Genomic DNA, 25452 nt, shown 5'->3' on the forward strand with positions numbered 1-25452 from the left:
AATTTTGAATTTTAGAAGTACAATTTGCTCCGTGTTAAGTTGTTATGCTTCTGTTACTGTTACGGTTTCTACTGGAGTTACTAATGAATTGTCTTTTTTTTCTTGTTTTTTATTTCTGTCTTTCTGAGCCGAGGATCTATCGGAAACAGTCTCTCTGCCCTATCGGGATAGGATAAGGTCTGCGTACACATTACCCTCCTCAGACCCCACTTTGTGGTTAACTTTTAAGAACTTTCCTCGAAAGAGAAAATTTTGGCATCACACTCACATTTGGTGCTTCACAAGTCCAACTCATATATGAATTTAAAACATGCACTCAACTTATTTTCCAGGAGTCAAAAGCTTTCTAAATCGTGAAATTTCCCTGCACTTCAACAGGTGGAAAAAAAAAAAGAACATGAAAATGAAATCACTTCCTCTTAAAGTGAAACTGAGGTTTCATTGAATCTTCAATTCTACTTTTGAAATATTCCTAAGAAATTTTGCTCTAATTCAGGTCTTGTTGCCCGTGCGTAGGGTATATTTCATGATTCTCAAATTAAAAGTCTGAAATTTAATTAGAGTATGTAGTTTTCCAAGAAAAGAAGATTATATTTTAAAGAAGGCGGCTCTAAATATGCGTGCATGGAGTTATTATACATACTTTTCATTTGAATAATTATGAAAAATAGAGGTTTACATGGACCGGGTTGGTTCGGTTTTTATTAAAACCAAATCAATCCAACTATATCGGTTTGGATTGGTTCGGTTTTATCGGGGTTTTCGGGTTTTTCTGTTACATGAATATTATTTCAATCTTACTTTATTAAAATTATAGATAAAGCTTTGATAAGTGAATATATGTTTAGTAAATATGGAAAAAAATTGACAAACATATGATTAATCAAAATATTCTAATGGGAGAATTTTTTTAGTAACACATGATAGTTATTTTCTAAGACGTCTAACAATAATTTTTTGTTAATTTACGCTTTCAAGGTTAATACATGAGAGGATCCCAAATATTTCTATATTTTCTAAAGAAAATTGACTATAAAGTCTTAAAAATATAAATAAAATTTATATATTTATATGTCGGCTTGGTTCGAATTTTTTTACTCAATACCAAACCAAGTCAAACCAAATCTAGTCGGGTTTTTTAATCGGTTTGGTGTAGTTTTTCGGTTCGGTTTGAACACCCCTAATAAAAAAATATGAGAATTTAAAATAAAATAAAGGAGCAATGGAGTAATTCAAAAAATTATAAATTTTTAAAACTTTATGCACTAACAGTGAATTTTTCTTTTACATAATCAGATCATTTATAAGGTCAATACAAGTAAATTTCTATGGTAAACATTAATGACTCGACAAAAATCAATGGTAATGATAGTATATAACCATATACTATAGTGATAGATTAAACAAAAACTAGCTACATTGATATAGTAATTTCTTTACCCAATCAGTATATATTACTTAAATCCTATTATATAAATAATAAGTATGAAGCAAACAAACCGTGAACATACATTACATCAGTCAGTCAGGTGGATTCCAAATATTGTTTAAAAAAAATTTAAAAAAACAAAAAAAAAAAAACGTATTCACCAAGATTGTTTAGGCATAGAAATTGGGTGAAATTCAAAAATAGCCAGATTCAACTGGTCGTTCAAAAATAACTCAGTTTCCAAAGTAATCGAAATTTAGCCATTTTTCATGTAAAGATAAATCTGAGCGAAAACAACGTTCAAAATCCAAAAAATACACCAGTAGATTATGCTGGAGTTCCATCATAAGTATACTTGAACTCCAACATATTATACTGGAATTCCAGGATAAGTATGTTGGAACTCCAGCATAATATAATGGAGTTCCGGCATAAGTACGCTAGAACTCCAGCATAATATACTGGAGTTCCAGCAAGTATACCGGTCCAGCATAATATACTGGAGTTTGGAGCACCGGTGCTCCAGTCTCCAGTATATTATACTGGAGCCAGCAAATTATACCGGTCCAGCATAATATGCTGGAGTTCATACACAGGTGCACCGAACTCCAGTATATTATGCTGGATCGGTCTCTGTTGCAGCAAAATAGTGGCTATTTTTCATTGACTTGGTAAACGCTGGTTATTTTTGAATGACCGGTCCGAAAACTGGTTATACCATGCTATTTTTACATAGAAATTAGTAGGTAACAACAGCCAAAATGTGGGGTCTGGTCAAACTTAAAAGTATGCAACTTTATTAATTCTCTTTTCATTCATGTTTGGGAATGAGAAGTGAGCATGTAATTTCTATATAATAGGTATCATCACACTGCAAAAGAAAATCGTCCAACTACAACAAGAATAGAAGATAATTATGGGAAGTGAATTGGTGGAAATTAAGATGAGCCAATCACCACTAAAAATTGGTGATAAAGAAGTGCAAAATACAGTTTCTTTAACACCATCTCCAATTCTTGATTCTATACCAAAAACACCCAAAAGTCCATTTGGTGCAAGAATAATGACACCATTGGCTAGTCCTATGAAAAAAGCTTTAACATATATGGAAGAAATTGGTCATTTCACTAAACTTGATCCTCAAGATGCTTGGCTTCCTATTACTGAGTCAAGAAATGGGAATGCATATTATGCTGCATTTCATACACTTAGTTCTGGAATTGGAGTCCAAGCTCTTGTCCTTCCTCTTGCTTTTATTACACTTGGATGGTATGTGTAATAATCATCAATACTCTTATCTTTTTTTCTTTTTCCATTAGCTCGTATTTTATTTCCCCAATAGAAAAAGAAATAAACGGTGTATTGTTTGCTACTACAAAAGCCATTTTCCTTTAAAAAAAATAATATTTTTTGGAATAAAAATTGCGGTGCTTATTAAGAGAGTGCAAAATATTTTGGTAAAATGGATAGTGTTTTCATGAAATTTTTAGTATATTAAAGTGTTGGTTTAAGCAATGATTAATATGGTGTTTGGATTAGCTTTTAACTGGTCAAATCAGCTTTTAAGTTCTTTTTAACTTTTTTCAGTGTTCGACAAAGTTAAAAAGTGCTTAAAAAGTTAAAACTGTTTAAAACAAGCCAAAAGCAATAAGATGGGCACCCCAAATTATTTTTTGGCTTAAAAATTATTTCTACCGAAAAACTATTTTTTTAAGCCAATCCAAACGGGCACTAAGTTAAAGTTGTATAATTGTGAAGGAAAATTCTGCCCAAAAGTGAGGAAATTCGTCTTTTGGAAAACATTTTTCGAAAAACCTTTTATACCAAACGTACGTAATAGACCCTTGTGGTTTGACCCTTCCCCGAATCTTATATATGACGGGAGCTTAGTGCACTGATCTGTCCTTTGCTCCCAAAAGGAAAGTTGGATTTCTATGATGTAAACTGATCAACTTGCACTTTGATAATTAAACTTGTAGGATATGGGGGATAATAAGCCTCTCAATAATATTTATGTGGCAATTATACACACTCTGGTTACTCATCCAACTTCATGAATCTGTCCCTGGCATGCGTTATAGTCGATATCTTCGCCTCTCAATGGCTGCCTTCGGTAAGTATCAATCACAATCTTTTATCACGTCCACAATTAATTAATATCTCTGTGTTTACTATACTATATATTAATAATATCTCAATCTTTGCATGCTTCTTCGATTCATTAATTAAGGAGTAACTTTTTAACTAACGGTGTAAAATTTTTTACAATATTAGGTCACTTAAATGTAATTAAAGATAATTATCTATATCAGTGAAAATAATAACCTGAAAAATAAGACAAAAAACTATGAAGATTTTCTCATCTCTGAAAAATTGTAGGTGAAAAGCTGGGGAAAATTTTAGCACTATTTCCAACCATGTACCTATCAGGTGGTACTTGCGTTACACTTATTATGATCGGAGGTGGAACTATGAAGATTTTCTTCCAAACTATCTGTGGATCTAATCATTGCCATTTAACCTCTCTAAGTACAATAGAGTGGTACATTGTATTCACTGTTTCAGCCATAATTCTTGCTCAGCTTCCTAATTTAAATTCCATTGCTGGAATTTCTCTCGTCGGCTCGATCTCGGCAGTGACTTATTGTACCTTGACATGGGTAGTTTCTGTTGTCAAAGAAAGGCCAGAAGATGTTTCTTTTGAAACTGTTGAAAATAAATCTGATTTGGAAAGAGTTTGTAGCATTTTGAATGCTATTGGAATGATAGCTTTTGCTTTCAGGGGACATAATCTTGTCCTTGAGATACAGGTTGTTAACTAGGCAATATTACAAATTAAAGTTGTGTACTAAATATTTACTGTTCAAAAGTTCTTGTTTTCTTAATATGGGTTGGTGTGTCACAGGGTACAATGCCTTCTAGCTTAAAGAACCCATCTCATGTGCCCATGTGGAAAGGAGTCAAGTTCTCATATTCTATTATTGCTTTGTGTTTGTTTCCACTGGCAATTGGAGGCTACTGGGCTTATGGAAACCTGGTAAGGTCTTTAAAAGTTTTTGTTATTGTTTTATAGAAAAAAATTTCAAATTTATCCCTCTATTATATAAAATATCTCAATTTTACTGTCCATTATACTTTGAGGTGTTCATACCCTTATCGTTATAGCAATTTGTCTCGTATTTGTCCTTGATTTTAAGAGAGCTCCAGCGAGGATCGGGTAGATTCCACGTGCCAGAATACTTCATGAAAGGTCTAGATTGATTCCTCTACTTATAACAACGGTTTAAAATTGGCTGCCACTATAGTTTAGGGTGGGGTTAAGTCAAGGTAAATGCCAAATACGAGACAATTTGCTAATACCAAGGGTATGAATAACCTCAAAATATAACGAAAGGTAAAGTTAAGACATCTCATGTAAGTAGATGAGTGTTTTTTTCCCCTTGTTATAAACACTTCATAAACCTAAGGAAAAGAGCATAAGTTGAACATTAACAATGTTTTTGTTTTGTCATGACAGATGCCAAATGGAGGGATATTGAGTGCATTGGACAAATACCATGGAAAAGACACATCAAAAGTAATTTTAGGAATAACAAGTTTACTGGTGGTTGTCCATAGCCTTACATCATTCCAAATCTATGCAATGCCAGTTTTTGATAATTTGGAGTTTAGGTACACCAGCAACAAGAAAAAACCCTGTCCATGGTGGCTTAGAACAGGGTTTAGAGTATTCTTTGGATGCCTAGCATTTTTCATATCAGTGGCACTTCCCTTTTTGCCTAGTTTGGCTGGTCTAATTGGGGGAATTGCTTTGCCAGTTACTTTGGCATATCCTTGTCTAATGTGGATAATGATCAAGAAACCTCAGACATATACTTCAACTTGGTTTGTTAATTGGTCTCTTGGACTTTTAGGCTTGGTTCTAAGTGTACTTTTGGTTTTTGGTGCTATATGGACTATAGCAATTCAAGGTATGGATGTCCACTTTTTCAAGCCACAGTAAGGACCCAAATGGTTCAGGAAATTGATCAAAATCTAACCAGTACTGGAAAGGTATAACTTTATTGGTTAAGGAAAGGGGAAAGGGCAAAAAGAACCTAACAGCAGCCACCAAAGGAGAAAGTTGCAACTTGTACTCTGTAAATATAAAAGCATGCAAGCACCTATATCTTGTTTGTCAATTTCATATGTAAAAATCATATTGCTTGTAATAGGAAAAAGAAAAAAAAGTTCAGATTTCAAAGATCAAGATCCTTCTGATTTGGGGACATTTGGTTCTTGTGGTTAGCACTCAATGCTGACAGGACATATGCATTTCATGAGATATCTCGAGTCTTGACTGAACAAGAGATATATAAGAATGATGTTACAGGAAAATTACATTGTAGGGCTGAGGCTAAACTTACATGAAGCTTTATCAACCAGCCCAAACACCTATAGTTATTTAAGATTTTTCATATTTCATATCAAAAAATTGGTTGCGCGTACCAAGAAGTTGGTTGCGCGTAGCAAAAGGTTGTTCTCCATTCGCACACTTCTACATTGATAAGGGAAGAAGCATCCTTCGCTTCTTCTTCCTGGCTGCTGTAACTTGCTTTGCAATTGTCACACATAAAAGCAATAGCAAGCTAACACATACTAAGATAAATGCAAGCTTCGGATGCTTGAAATACAGTGAAACCGCAGAGAAAACCAGGAGTGCCAAAATAACCAGTTCAAATATTACAAAGATGACGACATCTGCCCTGCATCAAAGCAAAAAAAAAGGAAATAAGAAAAAAAAAGGCTCAGAACAGAACAAATAGTACACAGATAATAGAAACCACTGACAAAATATTTGAGTTGCTATGAATTTAAGCAGTAAACTATTGAGAAAAGGGCAAAATCAAGTACCATGCTACCAGTTATTTCACAAAAGAAATTGCCCAAAAAGATTTAAACAGCTCTCAAGCCCAAAGATGCAGTTCATTCATTCTTCATCAATGTCCACTCTCAATGAGGTTTAGGATGATCATTTATCCATTCTACCATTTGCAACCTCCCCATGGTTTAATGGTTCTGATTCTTTCAAGAAAATTATGATAGGAATAACAAATAGGATGATTTAGGTTACTAGAGGAAAGAGAATCAAGAAAATGATAGTTCGGTTTTCAGATCCCCCTATTACTAAAAATGCAAGAACAAGAGCTTTTGCAGATAAGACCATCAGCTCTAGAGCCCCAAGAGAGTGAACGGAATTGCATTCTTACAACTGGGAACACTAAACAATGACAAAAAATCATCAAGCGAGTGCACCATGAGTAAGGAATCGGGGAAAACATTAATTATGGCTGCATAATAAGGTACTCAATTAGCTTTACGAACTTCTCATTAGCCTTCCTAGGCTGGTTACTTCCAGTGCCTTGGTTTTAATTATTTAGCTTGCTTGCATATAACAAGTTCGAACTTGAAAGATTCAACATTGGAAATCTATGGGTTCTAATGTAGCTGATGTGGAGGGTTCATAACAAAAGCTTTAGACAAAATGGACACTGAAGAAGGGAAGATACATCGCACATATTTATATTCTCTATATTCTTGAAGCAAAAATCACACCTGGTATCTACTTGCAAAGATGAAAGGACAACCTTTACTTGGAGAAATATAAAGATTCAGATGTAAGGGGTCGTTTGGTTTGAAGACAAGTTATGTTCGGATTAGTTATGCTAGGATTATCAAAATACTGGGATTAGTTATGCTGAGATTAACTATCCTAATATTATTTTCTATTAACTGTTTGGTATGTTGTATTACTCATGGCATTGTCAATTGTACTGCATTATCCTGGGATAGCTTATCATGAGATTACTATTCCACCCTCTGACAGGTATAAGTTATCCCGGTACTATTTTTAATCCTGAGATTAGTAACCAAACAAGGGATAAGATGGTACTAAATTTTATCCCAGGATTATTTTTGCTTATCCATCGTACCAAACGACCCCTAAGTGTCTTGCAGTTGGGGATTTCACCTTCCTCGTTGTACTGACCATGCAATAATTAACCCGGTCTAAACCTCTACTAGGTTCAGAGAAGTGAGGGGAAAAGGCAGAGTAAGAATTAATGATTCCAACGTCTCATTTCGAGCTAACATATAAAGTCTACATATAATAATCAATCGATTCATCTGTTAGCAAGAATTACGAATTCCTACGTCTCATTTCAAGCTAACCTATAAAGTCTGCATGTAAAATTCAATCACACAATCTATTCACAGCAAATTTCAAAAATAAAATGACTAACTTTGCTGAAACTTTCAACATAAGCATTTCTAAATCAATATATAGCTAGATGAAACTTTTCCCACAAAAAAGTTCTTCCACTATATTTAACAAAAAAACACATTATGCCTCTCATCTAAAGTTCTCAACTTTAATCATACAGCCATGCAATGCAAAGAAATACTTCAATAAATTAACCAAAACTTTGACAAACACAAAAATTTCAAATTAAACCAAAAACTCAAATTTTCCAAAACTACTGTTGGTCTAATAACAGGAACAACCCCAAAATCATAAACTTTCCCAAACCAAATCCAAATTTAGCAAAATGTGTATACACATTACACGTAAATTAGATTGTGAGCCACTGATATCCACAAATATTACTAAATTTCGATGATAGCGGGAAATGAATTGAAAAAGAAAAGCTGTAATAGGAAATGAAGAGAAGAAGATAGAAATACTAATCGAATACCTTGTCGATGTGATGTTAGAGGTGGAGGAGAAGAACGAGACGGAGGCCCAATCATGCTTTGATCGAATCTGATATTCTCTCAGCTGCTCCGCCAAATTCGATCGCGTTATCATGATTCCGCCCCCTTCCTCCTTTCTCTCCTCCCCCTGCCTTTTCTAGCTTCTCCTTCTCAATCTAATCAAATGTAAATGTGTAATTCTCTAGTTTGTGGCGGAGATTTCGAATCGCCGTTCCTTTCCGGCGACGAGATTACGGCCGCCGGCGGAAGGAACTTTGAATTACTATGAAGAATAGATTCCGACACCAGTATCTCACCTTACTTGTTATTGACTTTTTGTTTTTCACTTTTACCCCTAAAACGTTTTTGGAGATATTACTAATTTCTCTGAAAATATGTTTGTATGATTTATTTTTTCGAAATGAAATAAAATAAAATAAAAATATATAAATATCATGAAAGACATATACAAATGAGTCGTCATTAGTGTGAGAATAATTTAATTATATACAAATACTTTTTTTATAACTGTGGAGTTATATATGGGCTCGGTATTGGACTCGTACTTATTTAGTCTTGTAATCAGGGGTGTACAAACCGAACCGGAAAATCGCACCAAACCGAAAAGTCAAACCAAACCGATTAAAAAACTCGACTAGGTTTGATTTGATTTGGTTTGGTATTGAATCAAAAAACCCGAATCAATCCGACATATAAATATATAATTTTTATATGTACTTTTAAGATTTTATATAGAAATTTCTTTAAAAAATATATAGAAATATTTGGGATTATCTTGCGGGGTATGATAATAGTATATGAAGTGCTACATATTTATTAACCTTAAATAATGGGTTGTATGATCACTTTCTCATCAAGTGTTACTGAAATGCGTCAATCTTTTTGTTCTTCCATATTCACATCATATGTTAAGATCTATTAAATTGTTATATCTTTTTCGAATGTGAAGTGATTATTATTATTTAGGTATCATATTGATTTTTACGTTTAATTACTAAATTTGGTTAACCTTGAAAGTGTATATCAATGAAACATTATTGTCAGAATATAGTTGGTTTGGTCCGTTTTACCAACCTGGTCCATGTACACCCCTACTTGTAATGAATGAGCTAACCAACATTATACAGTCAAATCTCTCTATAACAGCCTCGTTTGTTCCAAATATTTTTGAATGTTATAGCGAAGTGTTATTATATAGAACATATATTATTACATAACATGAAAATTGGTTCCGAAAAAACTTAGCGTTTATAGTGAAGTGTTGTTATATAAGAATGATGTTATTGAGAGGTCTGACAATATAAGTTTCACCGCAGAACTTCATAAAAAAAAATTATATTGAACACAACTATATCTAAATACTCTTTTTAACTTTAACTCCAAATAATTATTTTTTCACTTCGACCAAATCATTTCCAAATGCCTAAGATCCTGGTCACCAAATCTTATCACCTTCTTTTGATCTTAGACGCATTTTGTCACCTTCAACATTTTCTCATTCATAGTAGGAATTGACTTACTTGCTTTATTACTTAAACTCGTAAGTAAATAGAGAAGTTCATTCAGTTTTTTGTCAATTTATCTTTGATATATAAAATTAAATCACCTTTGTTTACTAAAAAATATTAAATTTTGAATATAAGTTTTCTAAGGAAGAAATTCAAAAATAGCCAGATTTACAACTGGTCGTTCAAAAATAGCCCAGTTTTAAAAGTAATCGAAATTTAGTCACTTTTCATGTAAAAATAAATCTGAGCAAAACCACTGTTCAAAACCCAAAAAATACGCTAGTATATTATACTGGAGTTCCAGCATAAATATGCTAGAACTCCAGCATATTATACTGGAGTTCCAGGATAAGTATGCTGGAACTCCAGCATAATATGATGAAATTCCAGCATAAGTAAACTAGAACTCCAACATAATATACTGGAGTTCCAGCAAGTATAATTGTCCAGTATGATATAATGGAGTTTGGAGCATCGATGCTTCAGTCTCCAGTATATTATACTGGAGTCAGCAAAGTATACCGGTCCAGCATAATATACTGGAGTTCATACACAGGTGCACCGAACTCCAGTATATTATGCTGGACCGGTCTCTGTTGCAGCAAAATAATGGTTATTTTTCATTGACTTCATAAATACTGGCTATTTTTGAATGACCAGTCCGAGAACTGACTATACCGTGCTATTTTTACGTTTTCTAAAGGGCATGTCCGCCGCCCAAGTCCAAGTCATAACCCGAGTTGGGCCAGACTTCTACATGAAATCAGGCTTCTGATCAAACTAGGCCTGCTAGGCCTGTTGTTGGCACGAGCTGTCCAGGTTGATATAAAAAATTGGAATTTTTACCTTCTATAGCAAAGGTTGATACTTTATTTATTTTAAATAAATACCCTTTTAAAAAATTATATTCTATAGATACCTTTTGATTTTTATAGCCAAATATCTATTTATAGTTACCTCCTACTCTTAAGTCATAAAATACTCTTTATATTATTTTTCTCTCTCATTCTTTCAAATTTTTCTCCACCCTCTCTCTCTCAACGCCATTATTTCTCCATGGTTATCTCCTCTCTCTCAATAAATGTGTATGCATTAAAGGGAAAAAACAGATACTGATTCTAATCGGAAAATGAAGTTGGATTTGGTTCAAAATCAAGAAACGAAAAAAAAGTTGGAAATTGATCTCTCGCAATAGTGATCTCTCAGAACGGATTTGGTTCAAAATCAAGAAACGGAAAAATGAGGTAGCCTTGTGGATTTGCTCCACACAACAAGGATCTCTCTTTTGATTTGTAAGCCCAATAGCTTTGAGTCCACTATCCACATTATGTCTATCAGCAGTAGCCTTATCAACAGCCTTTGCCATACAGATCCTCACACTCTCCACAATCTCCATTGGGTCGTGTTTTCACTACCGGCTTCCGGTGAACGGTGGATTCACCGAAAATTAGGGTTTGTTTTTTAACAAAGACGACGGAGTTTGGGGTTGAGCAACTTGATTTTTTGTTAATATATTTCAATGTATTTTCATGTATTTTATTGTATTCATTGTCTTTTTTTCCATTGTAATTCAATGTATCTCGTTGTATTCCATGTATTTCATTGTATTCACTGTCTTTTTTTCATTGTATTTCAATGTATCCCGCTGTATTATATGTATTTTATTATATTCATTGTCTCGCTATATGTCATGAATGTATTCATATGTTTTTTTAATTAATATAATTTATGTATTCAGATGTATTATATAATTTCTCTGAAGATTGCTATGTTTTGGGGTATTTTTCGGTTGAGAATCTTTTTTATAACTGAAAATACAAAATTTGTGTGTTATAATTGAGTTTGTTGAGTTATATTAGGAGTCTATTATGTTAATTGATTCACTTTCCGTTTTAAAAACAGTGTAATCCCCTATTTCACGTCGTGAATACAGTCGAATACAGTTGAATATAATAATCTGTCCAGCTGTAATTTCATGTTCACTCCATGAATACAGTCGAATACACTCGAATACAACAACTGATTAGCTGGACTTCCCTGATTCACGTCTATTTTTGCTACTGTATTCATGAATACAATAGCTTAAATACATCAAATACACCTTATAACCACACAAAAAGTATCTATAATCCGTAATATAGCAAATGGTATCTATAGATGACTAATTACTACAAAAAGATAGTGCTTTATGAAAATTTCTCTAAAAAATTTGCAGAAATATGACACTTTTTGAGATGATCTTAATCACCACTTATCTCATGGGCAGAATTTCAAGATTTAAAATTTAAAAGTATTTTTCATGAAACAAACGATGGCAAATATAGCTCCAAGAGAGCATTGATTCTCTCCGTTTGGCCATCCGTTTGTGGATGAAAACTGGTGGAGAAGTGTAACTTCGATCCCAACAAGTTGAACAGCTCTTTCCAAAAAGCACCGGTAAAACGGGGATCACGATCGCTTATGATGTGTTTCGGGATGCCCCAATGTTTTACCACGTCTCTGAGAAACAAACGTGCTGCCTCCTTAACTTTGCAATTAGCGGTGGTGGCAGTAAAAGTCGCATATTTTGAAAACCGATCGACCACTACCATGATTGTGCCAAAGCCCTCCAAGTTTGGCAGACACGTGATGAAATCCATGGTGACATTGTCCCATGGCTTTTCCGCTATTGGTAAAGGCTCCGGCAAGCTACTTGTTAAACTTGTTCCTCTGCCGATGGGGTAAGTGGGAAAAGATATTCAGTTCACCTACTTTGAGGGCCATTGGTGTACTTCACCTGGTTGATATTGAGTGTTAGCCGGGCCAACCATAGCCCTTGAGTAGGCCTGCTCTCCTTTTATGCGCTTCTCTGTCCTTGTAATCTTTTATAGTAATAGCGCTGTTTAGTCACTTTTTAGCCTTGTAACTGAAAAATAGTCATTGCGATACAATTTCAAATTTGCAGTTGAAACTCTATGACAATGTCATGGAGATTCATTTGTAATATTTGAAGTTCCATGAAAATGGCTATCTTTCAAATACATAAACTGAAAAGTGAGTATTTGTGAATTTTATCTTAATTTTTCATAATCTATCTACTTTAGAAAGTTTTTCATTATCTTATTATATTTATATATATAATTCGAAAAAAATGAGTTTAGTTGAACTCACGTGATCTTTTCAGATTCGCCTCCGCAAGAGACCACACAATTCAACTCGTAACGTTATGACCTTGTTATAACCTTTTGTGACACCAATTTATTCTCACGAAGACTGTTATTTGTCAAATCATACAACATTTCGAGAATGTGGATGGAATACTAGGACGAATATACCTTTTTTTTCGGGTATTATAGTCTTTAATATATTCCCCCATGGGAAAAGGGAAAGAAAAAAAGGCAATCAGGCAGATTGAATAATTGGATACGAATAATTTGGTTGAATTAGTACACTAGTGGCAAACATGAAAGACCTCATCGAAGTCTATAATTTCTTTGGCGTTCTAAAAGGACTAGTTAGTAGAGCAGCTAGAGTTCAGGTTACAAATTCAGTCTTTATTGTAAGAATTTTTATTAAATATATAAATTATTAATTTAAGATTCAATAACGTAAAAGAGCTGAGGATATTGAGATGGATGTGTGGTATACCAGGCGAGATGGGATTAGGAATGAAGCTATCCGGGACAGAGTTGGAGTAGCCTCAGTGGAGGACAAGATGTGGGAGTTGCGGCTGAGATGGTTCGGACATGTTAGGAGAAAAAGCATTGATGCCCCTGTCAGGAGGTGTGAGAAGTTGGCCATGGAGAGTTTGAGAAGGGGTCGAGGTAGACTTAAGAAGTACTGGGGAGAAGCGATTAGGCAGGACATGGCGCTGCTTCAGCTCGCTGAAGACATGGCCCTTGATAGAAAGGTCTGGAGGTCGAGGATTAAGGTAGAAGGTTAGTAGGTAGTTTATAGTGTTCATCGATAGGCTTAGTAGCGTGCATGTCCCTTCATATTCTTAGATTTTTTATTACGATATGTGATTTTGTTCGCCTCAGGTATTCTATTCCTTGTTGCTATTAATTATTTGATGTTATTTATCCTTTATTTCTCCCTTTTTTTCTCTTCCATCTTTCTTCCTTTCTTGCTTCCCTCTTCTTCTTGCCCTTCCTGAGCCATGGTTCTATTGGAAACAGTTTCTCTACCTGCATTAGGTAGGGATATGGTCTGCGTACAGACTATCCTTCTCAGACCCCACATGTTGGGATCAAACCAGTGGCAAAGCTAGGAATTTTTCCAAGGGTGTTCAAATTTAAAAAAAGTGAAAAAAATATACGATGTAGGGTGTTCAATATGTGTTGTATACTTCTAAAACGTAATATTTTATCTATGTACGCAGTGCAATTTTTCAACAAAGGGTGGCCAACTGACCACACTTATAACCATATGGCTTCGCCACTAGATCAAACTGAGTTTGTTATTGTTGTTATAACGTAAAAGAGCTAGAATTTCGAACATAACGTACTGATTTAGATGAAAGAGGAATAGTATTTTACTCAAAGAAGAGTTTTCTTTCATGAATGTGATTGACTCTGTTCATAAAATGGCCACACTTGTATGAAAATGGCAAAGCAACAATCAAAGATGCCAAGTAACAATATCTTGATAGCGAAGTTTTTGAGGTGTCGACAACATTATATTCCTAGTGAAAACTTGTTAGAATCATAACCCTTTGTTGCATTTACATACAGGTAATTATTTCTTGTCGTTCAATATATCTGTCTCTTATTCTTTTCATTTTTCTTTTTAAATAAGAGAATACGAAATGAGGAAGAAAATTCCAAGATAACTATCAAATTCTTATTAATAAAGTAAAAGTTGTAATTAAGTTACAGTCTATAGTTTAGGGTGAAGGAAGGTTAAAAAAGTAAGAGAAAGGTAAATTAACCTGACTTTAAATTGTAGGGGTACATCAGTACATCTTGTCGAAAATTTGCTTACGTGGTTCAGAAATGAATGATGGTGAAAAGTAAAGCAGGTTCTTTGACAGGTAATAGTAGGGGTGACAAAATAGTTAAAAGAAAATCATTCATATTATCCGTTAAAAAATGGGTTGGATAATAAACTTTTAAAAACGAGTCAAATATGGATAAAAATCATATTATCCATTTATAAAATGGATAACCAATGGATCTAACTTTTACATTTATAAAGCTTCAAATTGGGGGTTCCTCAAGTTAGGAAGACTAAGGACCCGTTTGGTCATAGATTTTGCCAAAATAAACTAGGGTTTTATTTGGCAAACACATGTTTGGCCATAAATTTTGCCTATATTTTGGCAAAATCTCAAATCCCAAAACCAGCTCAATAGCTGGTTTTGGGCTAAATCCCTAATAATACATACGTTTTTCCAAAATATATTTGGGAAATATGTTTTGAAAACGTATATACAAACACATTTCATCTTCAAACCAAATTTCACCAAATCAGAATTTTCAAAATAAATTTGAGAATATGTGGCCAAACGCTAGCTAAGAATTCTCTCAAAATAGTCATATACAATAAGTCATGGATAATATGGTTATCCATATTATCTGCTGGTTAACCCAGTTTTTATCCGTATAAAATATGAATTGGGTCGGATAATTTATCCGTTTTTTTCATTACCTATTTCGATCCGAACCATATCCGACCCGACCAACACGTCTGTCACTCCTGAGTAAAAGTAAAATAAAGAAAAGGAAGGTAAAATTCAAGGGACAAACTACAAACAAACCGAACAAAGTTTTTCTCTTTAAAAAAAAAAATCGTACACAGGAATCACATTAAACTCCCCGAAAGGTGGAGAGTATTTGACATTTTGCTCAACAAATAACTCGAGTAGTCGACCATACTACTTCATTACTAAGAAATAGAAACGCCAGCCGTGATTAGTGCCAAAAAGATACATATTCGCATTTAATGTATATATTGAATTAAACAATTTAACCTTTTTAATTTACAAACTAAAAATATGTATCACAGTCGTGATTAAGTAACAAAAATTGCAAGATATTTGCTTTGTTTTTATCAGTTTGACGTAAATATTGAGAGCAGGGGCGGAGCCAGCATTCTGGCTACAGGTTCGGCGAACCCATTAGCCTTGGTTCAAACATTATATTTGTCTTAAAAATTTCATTAATTAATTATAAATCAATAATTTAGAACTCAGTAACTTTAAAATTTTAAAAAATTAAACCCATAAACTTGAAATTCTAGCTCCGCCTTGAGAGGTGAATAAGCTTTTATAATTACCATATTAGACTTAAAAATTATTTTACATATTTTTAATTCCACCAAAGATTTTCCTTTTAATCTTCTCACACAATATTCGTGGTTTCACTTCACCCTACCACAAACTAAAGAATTTAAAGCAAAAGGAAAAAATATCTAGCGAAAGAAAAGTAAGAAAAAATGTGTGGGGGGTGGGGGGGGGGGGGGAATCCATTATTATGAACCTGAAAGCGTTACCGAAAGCAAAATAAAGGCAAATCAAACAGCACACCCTACCATCAGTGGCGAAGCCACCCATTGATCACCCTTTGTCATAAATTATATTGTGTATACGGATAAAATATTACATTTTAGAGATATATACTTCTTTCGTTTTAATTTATGTGAACCTATTTCCTTTTTAGTCCGTACCAAAAAGAATGACGTCTTTCCTTATTTGGAAACAATTTACCTTTACATAATGATTTATAGTCATACAAAATATATGTGCCTCATTTTACACCACAAGATCAAAAGTTTTCTCTCTTTTCTTAAACAACGTGCCCAGTCAAATGAGTTCACATAAATTGAAACGGAGGGAATAACACATATTAAATACCTTTTATCAAAAATTTTTTTCATTTTTTTTAAATTTGAACACCATTCCATACTTTAATAGATACGTTTCATCTCAAAATTCAAAAAGTTTTTTTGTAACCTTCGTTCGTTTCAAAGAGAAATACGAAACGTCAAACCGACCACTTGTCCTTTTTCTGGTCCACCTTATTTAAATTAAATATTTTATATATTTCCTCATTTAAGTACAACTTAAAATTAAACTCCATAAGAAAAGGGACAAGGATCCATGAATGAAGATCGGAGCCCACAAGAAATGATGACATTAATTCATGCACATAAAAATATCTAATTTTATTCACTAAAAAATGGGTTGGGTAATAAGCTTTTTAAAAATGGGTCAAATATAGATAAGAAACATATTATCCATTTAGAAAATAGTTAACCAATGGATAACCAATGAGTGTAGCTTTTACATTTGTAAAGCCTCAAATTGAGGGTTCTCAAGTTAGAGAGACTAAGAATTCTCCAAAAAATGATCATATACAAGTCATGGATAATATGAGTAACCTATATTATCCACCGGTTAACCCGTTTTTTATCTGTATTAATATGGGTCGGGTCGTATAATTATCCGTTTTTTCATTACCCGTTTTCGACCAGAATCATATCCAACCTGACCCGTCCGTTTGCCACTCCTAGTGGTCATTATAGTCGGTAACTATGGAATATCAAGTTCACAATTTAGCTAATTTTTATATCTATTTAAACTTTGACGGATAGAGTTATTCGATATTTTTTTGGTATATTTTAATTAATTTTTTTATCTTTTTTTAATGGTCTATAATATTTGATTTTTTCAAATATCGATAAGAAATTAATTTTTTATTTTTAAAATTATTTTTGGAATAAAGAGTCTTAGAGTATATGTTATATTTTTAATAAATATATCAAAGATTTAGTAAAGATTAATAGCATAATAATATGACAAGTATTTCATAAAATTATTTTAGGTGTGCAATTACTCTCTTCTAACTTGGGATCTCGAAGTTTCCTTGACCCCAATCATATCGCCACGTGTCATGTTTTTGTACCCCACACCAATACCGACGCCCTTGTTCCAAAAGTTAACCAAACGAGGCCTAACACTATCTGGTCCCACAAGGACAACCTCACACGCTGTCATCCTACGTGTATTGATATTATTGGTAACCTTCGCCGTCACAATACAGCTTGTCTCTCTCTACACATTTCTACTTTACTATATTCTTTAATTCAAGCATTCAACTGCGTTGTGTGGAGTAAGCAAACTGCTCTCCTTATTCCGTGAGAATTCTAGACTACACAAGAATACAAAGATGAAGATGTGTCAAATGAGCAGTTTGGTACGTTATTTCGATTGATTAAAACCAATTGATATCAATAAAATTAGTTGAAACATAATTTGCTCGATATTTGCTTGAGTTAAAAGGGATAAATTAATTTGAGCCTAACAATTGGCTATAATATGGATTTTATTTACTAGATGTGATTACGCCTTCAACCTCGAAAAGATAGAATCATACTCAACAGAATATGTAGGTACTTATAGCAGAACGAATCAATCTATTTTTTTACAATCAAACAATAAACGTAACTGTTATAAGTATATTTTATATATATATATATATATATATATATATATATATAAAGTAAATAGAGACTAGTATAAACTTCACTCCTTCAATTTATTATTTGCATCAAATCGTAGTTTCTTCATTGCACTCCTTACATAAAGTCTTTTTATCTGTTTCTCGTGACATTAGTTACGTTATTATCCATTGAGAAATACTTAAACATAGAAGGTAGTCCCCTTAATTCATTCGCACAACTCAACATTATTTTAATTTATTTATTTCTTATGTGAAAATTCTAAATTGCTAAATCCTACTAACAAAACTTTTTTTTTAATTTATAATAAATATTTAAAATAATTAAATTAAAAATTTATGAGTGAATTTCAGGACTTAGGCAGCTCCTATTAGTCCAAACTTATCGAGTGGTTAATAAACTGTCGAATCTGGACGTTTACGGATTATATCTTTTTACAACAACAACAAACCCAATTTGATCTCAATATGTGGGGTCTGGGGAGGATAGTCTGTACGCAGACCTTACCCCTACCTAATGCAAGTAGACGGACTATATATTCTTCACCAGCTAAATTTGAATACCCACTAAATCCAGTAATATTTTGCCACGTCACTATAATAAGGTGAATATAAATTAATATACTCTTGGAGTTACGAAACAGTACATAATTGTAGACAGAACAAAAGAGGCCACGTTGATGTCGGTTACACTTGGTGTACTTGATTAGTATTTACTGAATATATTATGAGTCCTTTGGACTGCTTTTCTTATATTATTATTATTTATTATAATTATAATTATTTATTATAATTATTTATTATAATAATTATCTTATCTCAATCGCGTAACGTCCGCGTTATGATTGCTATAAAAGGCGCACTAAGTCTCTAGTTTCTAACACTTCCAATTCAATATATACAAAAGTTTCCAACTTTTACTTTAGCTCAAAGAGTGATCATTCTTTGCTTTGTTCTTAGCAACAAGTTTATCTTTGTTTTTTGATTGGAAAAAAAAATGGCTGATCAATACGAAAAGAAGGTTGAAGAGGGTAGCGCAAACGTAGAGGCTACAGATCGAGGTTTGTTTGATTTCATAGGAAAAAAGGAAGAGGAAAAGCCAACTCATGCCCAAGAAGAACAGGCTATTTCCTCTGAGTTTGATGAAAAAGTAAAAGTATCTGAAGAAGTTGCAGAATACAAGGAGGAAGAGAAGAAAGAAGAGAAGAAACTTCATCGATCAAGTAGCAGCTCTAGCAGCTCCGTAAGTATTTTCGATCATGGGTAAAATTTATCGGTACTCATTTATTTACATCAAATCAATAAATATAAAATAATTATGTTTCATAGATGCATGTTTTACTTAATTGTACCTATTCTTACTTTATTTTATGGTAATTATTAACAGAGTCACATCCAGGATTGAAAGTTTATGAGTTCCTATTATAATTTTAAATTAATATACAATAATAACTGAATTCACGCTTATATATTTATTGATATTTAATGAATTTTTTAATAAAAATACTGAATCTATGCAAAAATTACTGGCTTCTCGGATCCAGAAGCTATACTCTACATCCGCCTAGCCTTTGGACATAGATTGAGTTGAAACTTGAAAAAATATTTTTGAAGTAGTTTTGGAAAATAATTTTTGGAAGTTGAAATTAGTTTGGACATACATTTTATTTGAAAAACATTTGAAGTTTTGTGAGTAGGAACTGATTTTCATCCAAAATCTACCATAAACTAGATTTTGGAAACTTAAAAAATATTTTCAGAAATTTTTCAAAAACAGATCACTAATTTGTGGACAAACAATGTTTTAAAAAAAAAATGAAAAAAACTTGCCAAAATGTATGGCCAAACGAGGGCTTAAATTTTTTTACACGATCAGGTCATATTTACCTTATTGTATCAAGTAACATGTCTCGTTTTCAAAATTTACTTCTAGATATTCTTCGAATGACTTGACAGTATGAAAAACTAATTACATCGATGGTGTATATATATATATATTTTGATCATGTTTACATGAATAGCCTCATCATATAGAAAAGCATCAGCGGCTGTTTTCACGACTCGAACTTTGTAACCTTGCTGTTTGTGTACAACAAAAACTCTTTTTATAGTTGGATGAAGCTTATGTTAATTGTGATGATCTTGCAGAGTGATGAAGAGGAAGAAATAGGAGAGGACGGACAGAAAATCAAGAAGAAGAAAAAGAAGGGTTTGAAGGATAAGATCAAGGAGAAAATATCTGGAGAACACAAGGAAGATGAGAAGGCAGAGGACACAGCTGTTCCAGTGGAGAAATACGAAGAAGCAGAGGAGAAAAAAGGATTCCTAGACAAGATTAAGGAGAAGTTGCCAGTTGGCGGCCAAAAGAAGACGGAGGAAGTGGCGCCTCCACCACCGGCTGCGGCGGAACACGAGGCTGAGGGAAAAGAGAAGAAGGGATTTTTGGACAAGATTAAGGAGAAATTACCACGATACCACTCAAAGACTGAAGAAGAAAAGGAAAAAGAGAAAGAAACTGCATCTCACTAGATTATTACAGCATGAAAATGAATGTTTTTATTTGTCGCTTTTTTGTTTTTTTGTTTTTGTGTATGTCATGATTGTGTTACTGCTGTTTGGTTAAGCTTTCATTTCCTTCACTTTTTTGGGGTTTGAAGGATAATAGTATTGTATTCATATATGTAAGTGCATATAGCATGTGCTTATGTATAAAGTTTGATGTGGATCTTTCGTTTGTAAAATGCAGTTGGTTTTGCTTTTCACCTTATCTTTTGTGTTTTCCTTAATTACCTATGTTAAAGCATTAGGATAATTAAACAAGATAAGCCAGCAAGGTGGCCTTGTGTTTTATTATCAGGAGAAAGTGTACCAATAATAATAGGAATTATGGTACCACAATGTTTGTCAACTTCGTAAAATTTCACGAATGGGATATGGGTGTGTACGCAAATTTTACCTCAACCCGAAAAAGTATAGAGGTTAGTTTTCGAAAGACCCTCGGCAATATTTGTCAACTAATGTGGTTAAAATGAATGGAGTTGTGATTGCATCTTCACATGATGCAAAATAAGAACAAAAATTAGATACCATAACTTGCCTTCGAACGGGCTTCACCTTTAAAGGAGAGTAATCAATCCGTGAATGAAGATCAAATTTACCGCTTAAAATGTTGTACTTCAGTGATGACGACCTTCAAAGGAGAGTAATCGATCCGTGAATGAAGATCAAATTTATCGCTTAAAATGTAGTACTTCAGTGATGACGACCTAACATATATAGGTTTTATTCATTCGCTCCGTAGGTGATGCCACTTAAAAGGGTCGATAGGCTTGTAATTCAAGCATCACATGTCTATCCTAAAAGTCTTCAAAGGAGGACTATGAGTTGTAAGTGTGAAGGTTAAGAAATTAAGACCGTGGGTGTGTGTGGTCTAAAGTTTAAAGTGTACTACTATATTCTACTCAAATTTTTGAAATAGGTCTGAATCGGATCGGATTTAGCATATTTCAGATTCGGATTTCGAATTTTGGATTCTACAAAATACAATCCAAATCTGATCCGAATTAATATCGGATCGGATCAAATTTTAAAATTTGGATCGGATCAATATTTTAGATTTCGGATCGGATTATTATGCCTCAAAGTTGCAAACTCATATGTATATATTCATTGTAAGAGATGCAATACATCAAGAACAATTCATGTTTCTGCAATTATATGAGAGCACTATGGTGTCAATATAGCTAAATCCAGCAATTGTAAAGGTAGAAATTTGGAAGAAGAAAAAAGAAGAAGACTTTTGGGAGAATTGCTAGTCTCCCAACCTTGAGGAGTCCCCAATTTGGGGCTTCACAAATGTAAAAGTTAAACCCATTAGTTATTCATTGGTTATCCATTTTCTAAGTGAATATTGTGGTTCTTATCCATATTCGATCCGTTTTTAAAATGTTTATTATCCAACCCATTTTTAATGGATAATATGGGTGGATACCTGTTTTATTTTAGCCATTTTGCCACCTCTAGTCATCACTCACCACTCACATTATTAGCATCACTCACGTTAGTACTTATTTTGTTTACCTCGAAAAATGTGAGTAACAATTAAAGATAGTTTGTGGTTTTAAAGATATGTGATAAATTCTAATACTAGTGATTATACAAGTAATATTAAGCTTAAGTAAGAAAAGTTGGTAGGCGAAATTGATATTGTTGAAGCAGAAGGAGCCTCGAGCTTGATTACCCCAGGGACCTCGAGGTCAGCTAAGAACAATGAAGTATAAAGAAAAGATAATAAAGCTGAAGAACAATTGGTAAACAGCTGAGTAGAATATTCTATTGCAGTGAATAATGTGAGATGATCTTACAAAATGATTTGGGTCCCCTTTATATAGGAGGAGAAAACTCCAATATAATACATTCCTAATTGTAGTAAAGAATTCTATTGGTACAAGTGTACAGTAACCTAGTACAGACCTGTACCATTTCCTACAAATCTTATCCTTTAATTTATGCTCTGACCCACGTGTCCTTGAGAAATTTTTGCTCTTTCTTGAGTGCCCTCTAGATTGTACTGCCCTCGAGCCAGGCCTTCAATCTGCTTCCTCGAGGTGTGTGTGCTCTAACCGGGTCTGACCTCTATTTCGAGTCATCCAGACTCGAACTCATAGCCCAGTTTAAGACTTGGAAATCGGGTTCCTTGATTCAGACCGTATATAGATAGTCCCCGCGTTTTTTAGAATGAAATGATATGAAACGATTTGGATTCCCGAAGTCATTTATGATTGCACCACTCTTATGACGTAAGCGTTGAAATAACCGAAGCGTCCCGTTAGTTCTTTTCCCCAAAAATAATAAATGCACGTCAGAGCCGGTCGACCATCACTACTAATGAACCGTCGCCGCCTTCCACTATATACACTTGATTTTTCTTCTCATTAAGGACTTTTTTACCTTGCAATACCTATTCTCTTCTATACTTTTCCTTTTCACCCCCAGTTCCTCTGTCGCATCGGCTCAAAACCTTGTTGGTTCACTCAATTTCTTCCTTATTTTCCTAAAGCACTGATGGCTAAAACTTCTAAGTCTGTTCCTCAGAAAGAAGAGAACTCTACTTCTACTTCCCGTCCGGCCGGTGGTAAATCGCCGGCTCTTCATGAGATCATATCGGGCAAATTTTCCTTTAAAAAGGACTTTATAGTCGAAAACCCTCCCGACGTTGTCGGCCGTCGAGAGCATGCATCGTGGTACATAAGGTCAATTGAGGAAAGTCATCTCGATGCTGTGAGAAGGGAGTGCAAGTGGGGAGAGGAGGTCGTTCTGCAAATACCTTCTCAAGGGGAGGACATCACAACTTACATAGAGGGATTCCTGAGTGTGTATACATACCCCTTTACATTGGGTCCCCTCGACCCACTCGTGCTCGAATTCTGCCAAAGATATCAAGTAACCCTGGGCCAGATTCATCCGTCCTTTTGGCGGATCGTAATAATGATGAGGTTCTTCAATGAAAAGGCCGATCTCGAGTTCACCCTTAGCCACCTCATTTGATTATATCGACCTTAACATTTCTGAGGTTTAATCAAACTCCAACACCGAAAAATTAAGTCTTTCTTTGTCAGTAACAACGAAGGCAAGGATCGAGGTTGGATGAGCCGGTTCATCCAGGTGAGGACCGTCGATATTATCCCCGAGAAATTCCTGCCGTTCCCCGAGAAATGGAATTTCGAACGTGAGTGGAATTCTTTTAACTCTTTTCCATAAACTTTTCTAAACTTTTTATAATTATTCCTTTCCCCTCTTCGACCTCAAGGACTGGGTTCGCAGACTAGCTGCTACTTCACCATATGACAAACGCAAATGGCGGGACTTGTCGAAGGGCAAGTGGGAAGTGAAACATCATGGTACATGCCATAATGTTTCTTTCCTCATTAAGAATATCTTTCTTCATGTGACCTGATTCCTTTATCGCAGGTATTAGTGAGTTCTTTGAGATGAGGCCGCCTCCTTTCGGGGAGAAAGCAGGATCTTCGGCTCCAAAGCCTAAGGAGGACAATAAGAGGAAGAGGTCTTCGACGAGAGAGGACACCCAAAGCCAAACAGAGCCTACTCAGAGGCATAGCAGAAGCGTTATTATCAGTGTGGACGTTGACTCAGCCCACCAATTCATGGATGATGATGGTGACGAGATGGAAGGTTTGACGCTTGTGACTCGAACTGGGAAATCCTCTGAGGCTATCAAGCCTGCTGAGATCGGGGCCCCTACCCTCAAAGAAGGAACTTTAAAAGAAAAGGGGAATGAATGCCCTGCACCATCTGATACGACAACGGTTTCTCAGACTTCTGGAAATACCCCAAAAGGAGCGAGTTTCGAAGCTTCTTTGCCTAAATAGAATGCCTCGGGTGATCTCACCAAGGCCATGCATGACAGAAGGTCAACCTTTGTCGTTTTTGGCATTCTCCGAGGATACCATTAGGGATGCTCAGAACGTGAAGATGTCCGAGCTCGGCGGAATCCCGAGTGAAAATGACCCCTTCCAAGGTTACTTTGCCGGGGTCTATGAGGACGACCCAGCGGATGCGAGCTCAATCTTCGAGGAGGCTCAACGTCTTTGTTTAATTGTAGTTTTAGCGGCCCTGATGTTTCTCCACTGCCATACTTTTCTTCTCTTGTCTAATTAATCGTTCCTTTCATTTGTATAGGCCTTTGACAATTGAAGACCGAATTGCGCCATTATGACGTCGAATTGCGTAGGGCTTCAAGTGAGGAGAAAACACTTAGGCTTCTCCTTGACCAAAAGAAGGAAGAACTGAAACATCTCCTATCAGAGCTGACCAAAGCTCATGAATACGAGAGTGAGCCAGAAAAGCAGGTAACCTCTATTCTAAAAAAATACAGGCTACCTCTCCCGTCTTCGGAGGCTAATACTTCAATGTATCAACTACAGTAGAAGCTAGATATGATCGGGCAGCTCCGGGGCGAGGTTGATCAAATCCGAGCCGAGTGCAATGAATGGAAAGCGAAGATAGATGCCCTTGTTGTGGCTAAAAATGATGCATTGGAGAAGGTATCAGCCCTCGAGGTCCAACTTTGAAATGCTCAAGGGAGCAACTGGGTTCAAGCTAGCAAAATAGCTGAGCTCGAGGCTGGTCTTGCGAAGGCCAAGGCCGAAGTGGTGGAAGTCAGGGCCGAAGCCAGCGTAATATAGGCCAAGGCCGGCAGGATGGTGGCCATCTATTTGAAAGTTGTTGCCGATGCTCAGATGGAGTTGAGAGAGGCTTCCGATCGAGAAAAAAAAAGCAATGACTATGTCCGACGCCGATCTCG

General features: G+C 34.8%; 3 protein-coding genes across 3 annotated transcripts; 2 read left to right on the plus strand and 1 right to left on the minus strand.

The window, feature by feature from the left end:
• The first annotated feature begins 2296 nt into the window (after positions 1-2296).
• On the plus strand, positions 2297-5672 carry LOC107775700 (lysine histidine transporter-like 8). The gene is made up of 5 exons (XM_075226023.1): positions 2297-2698; positions 3409-3542; positions 3809-4239; positions 4335-4466; positions 4947-5672. Exons 1-5 carry the CDS (start codon positions 2346-2348, stop codon positions 5430-5432), a joined length of 1536 nt encoding a protein of 511 aa, XP_075082124.1. The 5' UTR covers positions 2297-2345; the 3' UTR covers positions 5433-5672.
• A 71-nt stretch (positions 5673-5743) lies between these two features.
• LOC107775702 (uncharacterized) lies at positions 5744-8527 on the minus strand. Its single transcript, XM_016595452.2, has 2 exons — positions 8164-8527; positions 5744-6174 (listed from the first exon to the last, which is right to left on the minus strand). The coding sequence occupies exons 1-2, from the start codon at positions 8274-8276 to the stop codon at positions 5967-5969; spliced, it is 321 nt and encodes a 106-aa protein (XP_016450938.1). The 5' UTR covers positions 8277-8527; the 3' UTR covers positions 5744-5966.
• Positions 8528-18999: 10472 nt separating this feature from the next.
• LOC107819908 (uncharacterized) lies at positions 19000-20895 on the plus strand. Its single transcript, XM_016646087.2, has 2 exons — positions 19000-19371; positions 20277-20895. The coding sequence occupies exons 1-2, from the start codon at positions 19126-19128 to the stop codon at positions 20655-20657; spliced, it is 627 nt and encodes a 208-aa protein (XP_016501573.1). The 5' UTR covers positions 19000-19125; the 3' UTR covers positions 20658-20895.
• Positions 20896-25452: the final 4557 nt, after the last annotated feature.

Source organism: Nicotiana tabacum, chromosome 12, assembly GCF_000715075.1.
Source record: "Nicotiana tabacum cultivar K326 chromosome 12, ASM71507v2, whole genome shotgun sequence".
In the NCBI taxonomy this organism is placed as follows: Eukaryota; Viridiplantae; Streptophyta; class Magnoliopsida; order Solanales; family Solanaceae; genus Nicotiana; species Nicotiana tabacum.

What these genes read in the sequence shown, in the direction of transcription:
- LOC107775702 (XM_016595452.2), bottom strand. Translation starts at nt 8,276, where the DNA reads ATGATAACGCGATCGAATTTGGCGGAGCAGCTGAGAGAATATCAGATT. An exon ending in TCTAACATCACATCGACAAG is followed by an intron (nt 6,175 to 8,163) that starts GTATTCGATTAG and finishes GCTTTGATGCAG; the next exon opens with GGCAGATGTCGTCATCTTTG.
- LOC107775700 (XM_075226023.1), top strand. Translation starts at nt 2,346, where the DNA reads ATGGGAAGTGAATTGGTGGAAATTAAGATGAGCCAATCACCACTAAAA. An exon ending in GCTTTTATTACACTTGGATG is followed by an intron (nt 2,699 to 3,408) that starts GTATGTGTAATA and finishes TTAAACTTGTAG; the next exon opens with GATATGGGGGATAATAAGCC. An exon ending in CCTCTCAATGGCTGCCTTCG is followed by an intron (nt 3,543 to 3,808) that starts GTAAGTATCAAT and finishes GAAAAATTGTAG; the next exon opens with GTGAAAAGCTGGGGAAAATT.
- LOC107819908 (XM_016646087.2), top strand. Translation starts at nt 19,126, where the DNA reads ATGGCTGATCAATACGAAAAGAAGGTTGAAGAGGGTAGCGCAAACGTA. An exon ending in GTAGCAGCTCTAGCAGCTCC is followed by an intron (nt 19,372 to 20,276) that starts GTAAGTATTTTC and finishes ATGATCTTGCAG; the next exon opens with AGTGATGAAGAGGAAGAAAT.